Raw genomic sequence first — 10,343 nt, forward strand, 5'->3', positions numbered from 1 at the left:
TAATCCTCAAGTATTGGTTAATGCTCAAGGAATCCATTGTAATGTTCATGATGCAGATGATGGTGAATCCCACTGTGACAAAACAAATGTGGATGATGAATACAAAGTGAGAAGTGAATTGGTGCAACCAACCGTAGTTGATGGATTTTACATTGTTTTTTAATATGCATGTGTTCAGAATAGCATGGTCGAAAAAGTTGAAAACAAGGTTCTTAATAAATTTGATGCAGATTTGAAGCTCATTGAAGAATGGATTCAAAAACCAATAGAACAAATTGAAGTGAGTCTTAAGGCAACAGCTGGAATAAAATAATTGAATGAAATGGTGAATAATGATCTTCAATGTGTAGATTACATGAAAAAATTAGCAGTACCTGATGATGAAAGTGAAAAGAATGATATGAAAGACAAAGATGAATGCATTGAAACCATTTTTCAACAATGGAGTCCATAAGAGATGAGATTATGTTATTCAGAAATATGGTAGAAAGAAAGTCAGGAATGTAAAGCGCAAGAAGAAGAGAAAAGAAGACAATTTAAAGATGTAATGTTGTGGGAGCAATCCATGGTTGAATGAATATTTGCAGATGAAGGTGTAGTAGAGAAGATCAAATTGTGTTTCAACACAAATTCAAGAAAAGTCCAAGAAAAATTACAGCAGCAGCAATAACAAGTAAAGAAATATGGAGCCTACAACAAGAACGCCAACAGAGAATGAAGCAATTTTGAAGATTTACAATTTGGAAGAAGAGAAAGAAATTGAAAAATTGTGAAAGTCTTGAGTCATTGTAAGCCTAGCTGAGACATAGACCAGCAGACATGTTTGGGTGATGATTGAGTCAATTTCTATTGTGAGGAATAATTGAGTCATGTTAGAGTTATGTTAAGTCATACTGTCATAATTAAGGGGGGTGTTAGAAATTGTAATTACTCCGGCATGCCAGAGTTGGCTAAAATTAGAGAGTGAGTTAATTGAGCATTGAGTCAAGTCGTGCAATGGATAAAAAGTTCAATGCAATCCATATTTAGAGTGTGAGTTAACTGAGTTAAGTGTGTGTATATGTCAAGTTATTTTAGGCGAATCGCTAGTCGAAAAAGTTTAAATACCCTTCATAGAATTCATTATAAAAAGTATATATATAATTAAAAGATATTTTATTTTTATTTTAAAAATCCCAAACACCAAGAAAATCACACATTACTGTCAACTGAATAAGTAAGATCGATGAAACCTGCAACATGCATGTATTCGAAATTTAGATGTAGATGGAAACATAAGTGGCCATGCATTCCGTGGAGCCGCGGAAGCGGTTCTTTATTTTAGCTTACTAGTAGAGTGCACGGCCCATGATAACGGATAGCTTACTCATAAGAGCAGGGATACATTGGTAAGATGTCCTTCAAGGAGGAGAAACTTTCAGTGATCTGCTTTGGTCCTTGAATAATGTGATCGTCTGTGGTGCCAGGAGCAAAATTAATAAGAGCATAGGTGTCACCCTTAAATATATAAGCCTCATTTGTTCGAGAAGAAGAAAACGCTGCATCCAGTCCATTCTCGAAAATCGTACCTTTAAGACTGTAAAAACGGTCAATAATCTTTTTGGGTCCTTGAATTATGTAATCATCTGTTGTGCCGGGTGCGAAATTGATACGGGCGTATTGATCACCTCTGAATAGATAGGCCTCATTTTCGGAGGAAGAGGTGAAGGCCGCATCAATACCCTTTGCAAAAATAGTATCTTTCAAGGAGTAGAAGCTATCAGTGATGAGCCCGGGTCCTTGAATAATGTAGCCCTCATCAAAGTTGATAAGTGCGCAGATATTACTCCTGAAAATATAGGCCTCATTTTTTCCGGAAGCAGTAAAGGCGGCGTCAATACCACTTGCAAAAATAGTATCTTTTAGGTAGGGAAAGCCATCGCCAATAGTCTGGGGTCCCTTGATAATGTAGTCATTGGTGGTGCCCGGAGCATAGTTGATTAGGGAGTAGTCTACCCAGGCAGAAGAATGGCCCGGTTTCCGTCACTGCCCAGAAAAACCTCCGGCTCCGGCCACCAGCAATTCCTCCACCGTCCGCGGCCTCTGCCCAGCTCTGCCACCCTCCGCATTAATGTGGACGACTGACAAGTTCCTGATAGACATTCCGATTTTTGGAATTTCCATCGCGTCTTGCCGGGAAGTTAATTCACCATATTCACCTGCGAAAGGGGACGGACGGGCTCAAGATCAGAAACTCGTTACATACAGGAGCACGGCCATGGCAGCTGGAGGGCTCTGCCGCAGAAAGCTGGTGATTAGGAATTTATATTTAGTGCTAGAACTTGCAAGAAATTCTCTGTATTTTTGTTTTTTTGGGTAGTTTTCATGGGGTGATTTTTATGCAGGGTTGCTGAGATGCGGGAAGAGCTGCAGATTGCGTTGGGCTTACTATCTAAGGCCAGATATCAAGCGGGGGAAGTTCACTGTGCAGAAGAGCAGACTATTATTCACCTTCATGCGCTACTGGGAAACAGGTCAGTTGGCCTGACAAACAAAACAACGTTGGATGAATTAGTTTTTTGTATCTTGATTCTGTCACCTGTGCACTGCACTGAGAGCTGATCTTGATTATAATGTGACAGGTGGTCCGCCATTGCTACTCACCTTCCCAAGCGAACCGACAATGAAATCAAGAACTACTGCAATACCCACTTGAAGAAGCGCTTGCTGCAGATGGGAATCGACCCCATGACGCACAAGCCCAAAGCCGAATCGATTATGGCACCTGGTGTTCAGTCGTCCAATGGGTTCTCGAATCTGAGTCATACGGCGCAGTGGGAGAGCGCGCGCCTGGAAGCCGAATCGAGGCTGGGGCGCGAGTCCAAGCTCAGGGCCAGGGGCCTCTGGTTTGCCCAGTTGAGAAACGTTAATGCGAGCTCAGATTTATTCAGCCGATTGCAGAGAGCCAGTCCAGGGTTCGAATCCGATAGAGAGGAATCAAAGATTCCCGGGTTGAGCTCTGTTCTGGGCTTTGATTGTATGAAAATGACACAGAAATGGGACAAGTTCCAGGATTCGAGGTCGGGAACCAAGTTAGACCAGTGCAATTTGTCAGCCTTGGGAGGTTCACTGGGAGTTATAGTCCACTGGAGAATGAGGAACGAGCTAGTAAGACGAGCTATTTGGGCCTTCTACAACAAGCTATGTGCCATGCTGGAATATTTTATATTCTATGCCAGTTTAGACCTGAATGTCTGTGAAATCTCAACTCTTTTTGAATTGTTGGATTTCATAGAAACCATATAAATGGTTTTGTAATTAAATTGGATTGTTTGAAATTTACTGATTAATTTGGTTTTGTAATTATATGAAATAGCCTGAAATTTACTGATTAATGAATTATTGTCCAGAGAAACCCTGTTATTATCACCTCAGGCTTTGGGTTTTTTGTTAGCATGGTGGGATGTATTATGTGATATATTAGTTTTGGAATCCAATGTGTGTTGCTTTAAAACCTTTTATGAAGCATTGGATTTCAATATTTGAAACTCAAGGACAAATATGAAGTCTTGTCTAAAGAAAAACTTGTTATTTCCCTTCATTATCCTTTTAGTTCTCTTGTTAATCTGTGTATTATATATCTTGCCTTGAAATTTAACCATTTCATTTTACAATTACTAACATCACTTTTTATAATTTTTTGAAAGTTGAAGAATTCAATTGGTTATTTGGTAGTGGCTTGGCTTTGCTTTGCGTCTGTATAATTTTAAGAATGTTCCACTTTCAAAACCTTGAATGTAATGAGTAGGTTTTTAGCTCCGTTCTCTGTTTATTTTGGTCAAGGGTTTTAGCCACGTTCTGTTTATTTTGGCAAGATATGGAGTGTTCTACTTCATTTTACTAAGTGATATTCTAATAAAAATTGACCTTGGATAGTATGTTCATACAATCACTTCCTTATTAAGGTTTTACAATCTGTCTATAATTGCCAGTGATAATTTACCAGAAGAATGAAACTACCCAGATATTTTATGCCATGGGATTGAGTTTTTGTATGTCAAAAATTGAGTCAACGTGTTTGCTAAGAAGGTTAAGAGACCTGATAAGAGGGTTAAAAGACTTGATTCTATAGAATAACAAATCAACAAACTATCTTCTGGCTCTTCCAATGTTTTAACTTTAACAAAATAGTTTGTTCTTTTGTTTGATGTTTTGGGTTAACTATTAATTTAATGTAATATACTTTCACTTAGAGTTTGCAATTCTATATGTTATGTTAATTAGATTTTCTTAAATAATCAAAACCATACTATTGTAAAAGCTTTGTATGTAAACTCAAAATAAGTCCGAATTTGTTAAGCTAGTCTTCAATTTCATTTTGAATTTGGAAGATCTGCATAATGAGATTTTGTTCTTATTTAATATTTTGAGGATTTGTTCGGTTTATCTTCGGTTTAAGTTTGTAGGATTCGTTCGGTTAATCTTCCATTTAAGTTTGCAGTGTAATATCTGCATATTCCAGAGCTATTCCCCTTGAATATTTGAGTTGGGTAAATGTATTTGCATTTGCAAGATCAATGCTTGAGTTGGGTAAATGTATCTACATCTCCCAGATCTGGATATTCAAGAAATGTTTATCTGGAACACTGATGTTGGGGAAAGTGTATTTGGTTTTAGTGTATTTTGGGAAAGTGTATTTGGTTTGTCATAGAGGTTGAACATATTCTCATTGATGTTAAATAAGATATATGATAGTTGTAAGAAATATACAAAACTTTGAAAGTATAATAAAAAAAGGGTGCGTGTGAAAATGTAAAAAGTGAAAATGGCATAACAAAATAAGGCGCATATAGAAAAGTGAAAAATCATTTTTACGTCTTTAAAAGTAGACAAAGAAGTCAGAAATATTTTATAATTGGTTTTACCATTGGTGGTTTCAAGTCCATTGATCTATAGATAGCCATGGCTATTCCACTGGACAATTCATCAGAATAAATCTGATAAAATTATACTTAAAATTCTAAAATCTATAATAGGAGGGTTATTTTTGCTTATAAAATTATACTTAAAATTCTAAAATCTATAATAGGAGGGTTATTTTTGCTTATATTGTTGGATTTATTAAGTTATTATTTTATGTATAAATATGTAAAATGTGGAAAATAGAGAACATGAAAAGATACAAACACTCACAACCATGATTTGGAGAATTTGGGAATCAGACATAAATAACAATATTAGCAAGACGATAAACATCATTGATGATATTTCAAGATTTGCCAATCATATTTAACAATGCAACCAATCATTGAATCTAGTTATTGCTGAAATAGCAATTTCTTTGAAAATTACATTTCATTCCTCACTCATCCAAATAGGGAATCTTCTAAGTCCACCAAACAGCATGTTAGCAAAACAGGACTATTGCCAAGATGTAATATCAAGGTCACTCCTTTTCTTGTCATTCTAATCTCATCAAAGACACTAACTTTCGAGGGCTTTCCAAACTGTTCAGAATAAACAATTTATTCTAGTATAATCAACAATGTATTTGGTTTAGCTCGTAATGCTAAATGTATCATCGAGCTGGATCTGAAACTCCCCAGCGTGCATGCTGGGCCAGTAAATGTATTCATGTAACTTTGCCACTTCCATGATTACAATGGACAATCTTTTAAAGACCAAAGGAGAAAACGAGTGCTAGGAAACTTCTCCAAGGTTTAACATATGTTGATTGCAGGATTGATGAATTTCTTGCTGTAGTCACCCTAGAGGAGATTCAAAGCACACCCGTAGCAAGCACCATCTGATTAGATATTGGTGGATCTATATTTATTCCTTTGCCAGGACAAGGAATAAACATTTTGTCCCTCATAAGTCGGCCACCTCAGAAGTTCCATGATACAGTTAGGGCATGTCATATCAGTTATAAGTCAAAGGCGAATTAAATAAAAGAATGGTATCTGACCCTGGTAGCAATTTAAGAAGGTATCCATGACAGGATGTCTTGCAGAGTGAATGAGAAGGCTATTGACTGGAGTTGAATTATTTGACAGTTATGATAAAAATTTCATTTGTTTGATTAAAACATGTTGAGTGAAAATTCTTGCTCCTTGTCTTAAGAATGAAGGTTATCTTTACGTTTTGAACAATGCAAGGTGGGCAGAGGGAATTCATATCTCTAGTTTTGCAGGCCACTTGGGCTTTTGATTGAGGGAAGTATGGAAGTCGTTTGCTATATAAATTAAAGTCTGCTCCTCATTTTTGCATACAGCTTTGAAAACTAGATCAGAACATACCCTGTTCACTTCATCTCTGAAATGGTTAAATTTCAAGCAACATATATAATACACAGATTAACCAGAGAACTAAAAAGATAATGAGGGGAAATAACAGGTTTTTCTCTAGACAAAACTTCATATTTGTCCTTGAGTTTCAAATAATGAAATCCAATGCTTCATAAAAGGTTTTAAAGCAACACACACATTGGATTCCAAAACTAATATATCACATAATACATCCCACCATGCTAACAAAAAACCCAAAGCCTGAAGTGATAATAACAGGCTTTCTCTGGACAATAATTCATTAATCAGTAAATTTCAGGCTATTTCATATAATTACAAAACTAATCCAATTTAATTACAAAACCATTTATATGGTTTCTATGAAATCCAACAATTCAAAGAGAGTTGAGATTTCACAGACATTCAGGTCTAAACTGGCATAGAATATAAAATATTCTAGCATGGCACATAGCTTGTTGCAGAAGGCCCAAATAGCTCATCTTACTAGCTCGTTCCTCATTCTCCAGTGGACTGTAACTCCCAGTGAACCTCCCAAGGCTGACAAATTGCACTGGTCTAACTTGGTTCCCGACCTCGAATCCTGGAACTTGTCCCATTTCTGTGTCATTTTCATACAATCAAAGCCCAGAACAGAGCTCAACCCGGGAATCTTTGATTCCTCTCTATCGGATTCGAACCCTGGACTAGCTCTCTGCAATCGGCTGAATAAATCTGAGCTCGCATTAACGTTTCTCAACTAGGCAAACCAGAGGCCCCTGGCCCTAAGCTTGGACTCGCGCCCCAGCCTCGATTCGGCTTCCAGGCCCACGCTCTCCCACTGCACCGTATGACTCAGATGCGAGAACCCTGTGGACGACTGAACACCAGGTGCCATAATCAATTCGGCTTTGGGCTTGTGCGTCATGGGGTCGATTCCCATCTACAGCAAGCGCTTCTTCAGGTGGGTATTGCAGTAGTTCTTGATTTCATTGTCGGTTCGCTTGGGAAGGTGAGTAGCAATGGCGGACCACCTGTCACATTATAATCAAGATCAGCTCTCAGTGCAGTGCACAGGTGACAGAATCAAGATACAAAAAACTAATTCATCCAACCTTGTTTTGTTTGTCAGGCCAACTGACCTGTTTCCCAGTAGCGCATGAAGGTGAATAATAGTCTGCTCTTCCACACAGTGAACTTCCCCCGCTTGATATCTGGCCTTAGATAGTAAGCCCAACGCAATTTGCAGCTCTTTCTGCATCTCAGCAACCCTGCATAAAAATCACCCCATGAAAACTACCCAAAAAAACAAAAATACAGAGAATTTCTTGCAAGTTCTAGCACTAAATATAAATTCCTAATCACCAGCTTTCTGCGGCAGAGCCCTCCAGCTGCCATGGCCGTGCTCCTGTATATGGTGAATTAACTTCCCGGCAAGACGCGATGGAAATCCGAAAATCGGAATGTCTGTCAGGAACCTGTCAGTCGTCCACATTAATGCGGAGGGTGGCGGAGCTGGGCAGAGGCCGCGGACGGTGGAGGAATTGCCGGTGGCCGGAGCCTGAGGTTTTTCCGGACGGTGACGGAAACCGGGCCATTCTTCCGCCTGGGTAGACTACTCCGTTGATTAGCAGGTACCGGTTGGTGATGAACAGGTATACCTCTTCTTTGTCGCTGAAGTCAGGGGTTAAATTTAACGGGTACCCATACCCATCACAATTGTTTTTTATGACGATTTCATTTTTTAATTGCCTTTCATATGACTTTTAAAATTTAATTTTACCAGTTTTATCCATTTTTTGCAAATTAGATTCATAATTGGTCTTATATGAAGAAAAAGTGGCCTGCAAATAGTGAAGTGAATGCAATTGATTTTTGAAAAGATTAAGGCAAAAAGAAACCTGTTATTGCGAAAATTAAGTTTCCAATATTTAGTTTTTCGATTTATTTTTCAATAAGAAAAAACCACTTATTTTGATAGTCAATCAAAACAAACAAGATTACATTAGCCAAAGTCTTTTTTTCTCATAATACTATCAAAACATACAAAAAAAAATTTGCAATAAGAAAAAAAAACACATCCCAATACTAGATATCAAGGAGAAAACCACTAAACTGATGAGCAAGAAAACTATAGAGAAAACCTAGAGCTTGTGAAGTAAAACTACACACTCTGGTGATGCATACTGGATTACTATTGTGATCCCATCCACCTAGTGGATACTACTATAATCCCACCGAGTGCCTATTAGATACTATTGTGGTCTGGAAATCATTTGGATCTCGTGCTAAGAAATGCATTGAATACTTATTATGCATTTGGATCTCATACTTCAGAGTGGTAGTGATTATCTGTATTCAGCTACCATTGGATTAGTGTGCATATGTGCCTAATTCATACTGCTATAATCACATATATTGGTACATTACATGTTATTGCGTGAGCACCCACTGCTTACTGGATATTGTTGTAATAGCTGCTACACCTACTAGTGACCACCTATAAATAAATTTCCATAAAACTATCTAAAATAGGTTGTTTACTGTAAAACCCCAGTTTTTTTTTAAACAGAAAAACACGTTCTATTGATAATGGAAGAGAATGTACATATATTACCTTATATCACCAAAATTCACGAGCTTGATTATATTAAACAACCAGTCCATAGGAAACCTGGGCATAAACTTTTGGTGCTAATGAAAAAATTGAAGAAAAAAAGCCATTGCTGTGTGAGCACTTCAAAAAGCCATAACAAAAATGTAATCGTCCAGCAAAACATGAAGTAAGGGCTATGTAGAAAGAGCCTTTCAAACAGTGATGTAATAGAAATCTATCAATCTATGCAGATCAAAATAAAGAAACAGAGCACCGAGACAGGTCAAATCCTTAGAACAATCTATAATACCACATATATCAAATTATTCATATGAAATGCAATATATGCCATACATTGGAAATTATCAGAGTATAGGTTTTGGGTATTATCCTATGCACTTGAAATTATTACCGGAAATGATTTGGGTATCAATTCATTGATTTCTCCTACAAAAGAATCTGCAATGACGGGTCTGATCTCATCCTACGCATTGCCATCATTCACATCATCATTTGTTATTGAAAATCCCTTGTTTTGTTCCTCATCCTCATTTTCTCCATTGGATCGAAGCTTCCTCGAATATCTCCCCATTGCTGCATCACCAATTCCATTTTCATGCCCCCTGAAGCCCTCTGCAATCTGGGCCCGAAGAAAGATCCATAGTAAACAAACAAAAAACCCACAAAAAAACTGAAACTAGCAGAGGCGTAAGAGCTCTATTCCTCTGAAATTCCTCTGAAGCACTTCATTGTGAGCCCTCATCTTCAATCTATCTGGATGAACCCAGATCTCTATGTGGATTGATGAAAGAAAACCAGATCTATGGCACTAGATCTCCTTATTCTAAGGGCCTTGTAGACTTGTAAAACCTCGAAGATAACATTGTTTTTGTGGTACAATGGTAAAAAGAAGTCGCATAAAACTCAATGGGATGTCCAAGGAAGAACAAAGAAAGGTACTCTAGCGTGGGAGTGAATGTGTAGACGCGTACAAAGTCAATAACTGTGAACCAACCATTCACATGGACCGTGGTGCCAGGGGTTAAATTTGACACCCGTATGCCCGTATTTAGAATTTTTCCCCGTAAAATACATTTTAATTTAAAACCTCCACGTCATACGCAACTTGTCATTCATTTTCAAAACCTTCATATTGACGGGCATATTTAAAAATTAAAAGTTTTAATTTTTTTTTTTATAAATTATATATATATCACATTTTTGATATGGTGTACCTGTGACATGATCGGATGGTTGGCATTTTTAATATTGTGTACCGTATGATAGTGATCGGATCTGCGGTGAGGATTTTCCCTTCAATTCGCATTGGGCTACCACCTGTAAACTTTAATTCCATTAATGAGTCCCTGTCCGACTGCGGGGAAATAATCTATCAATTTACCACCGAATCCCCAATGCGGTCGTAGATTTGGTAAAATCGCTGAACAAGCAGAGGCTCTACAGAGAGATCACTCTTGCCCTTA

At 37.6% G+C, this 10,343-nt stretch overlaps 2 protein-coding genes and 1 pseudogene across 2 annotated transcripts; 1 reads left to right on the forward strand and 2 right to left on the reverse strand.

Annotated features, from left to right (window-relative positions):
- Positions 1-1,362: 1,362 nt before the first annotated feature.
- Positions 1,363-2,163, reverse strand: LOC149169538 (albumin-2-like). Its single transcript, XM_089425238.1, has 2 exons — positions 2,040-2,163; positions 1,363-1,991 (listed from the first exon to the last, which is right to left on the reverse strand). Exons 1-2 carry the CDS (start codon positions 2,161-2,163, stop codon positions 1,363-1,365), a joined length of 753 nt encoding a protein of 250 aa, XP_089281364.1.
- Positions 2,164-2,168: 5 nt separating this feature from the next.
- LOC149169539 (transcription factor MYB93-like) lies at positions 2,169-3,408 on the forward strand. The gene is made up of 3 exons (XM_089427117.1): positions 2,169-2,290; positions 2,385-2,513; positions 2,622-3,408. The coding sequence occupies exons 2-3, from the start codon at positions 2,395-2,397 to the stop codon at positions 3,283-3,285; spliced, it is 783 nt and encodes a 260-aa protein (XP_089283243.1). The 5' UTR covers positions 2,169-2,290; positions 2,385-2,394; the 3' UTR covers positions 3,286-3,408.
- Positions 3,409-6,679: 3,271 nt separating this feature from the next.
- Positions 6,680-7,758, reverse strand: LOC149169540 (transcription factor MYB106 pseudogene; annotated as a pseudogene).
- Positions 7,759-10,343: the final 2,585 nt, after the last annotated feature.

This window comes from Pinus tabuliformis, chromosome 4_2, assembly GCF_031772625.1.
Source record: "Pinus tabuliformis cultivar Carrire ecotype Pingquan chromosome 4_2, CPIR1, whole genome shotgun sequence".
NCBI lineage: Eukaryota > Viridiplantae > Streptophyta > Pinopsida > Pinales > Pinaceae > Pinus > Pinus tabuliformis.

Excerpts from the sequence above, each read along its gene's own strand:
- LOC149169538 (XM_089425238.1), bottom strand. The coding sequence starts at position 2,163 with ATGGAAATTCCAAAAATCGGAATGTCTATCAGGAACTTGTCAGTCGTC. Across the intron at positions 1,992-2,039 it reads GCTGGTGGCCGGAGCCGGAG|ACTACTCCCTAATCAACTAT; the intron begins GTTTTTCTGGGC and ends CTGCCTGGGTAG.
- LOC149169539 (XM_089427117.1), top strand. The coding sequence starts at position 2,395 with ATGCGGGAAGAGCTGCAGATTGCGTTGGGCTTACTATCTAAGGCCAGA. Across the intron at positions 2,514-2,621 it reads CATGCGCTACTGGGAAACAG|GTGGTCCGCCATTGCTACTC; the intron begins GTCAGTTGGCCT and ends ATAATGTGACAG.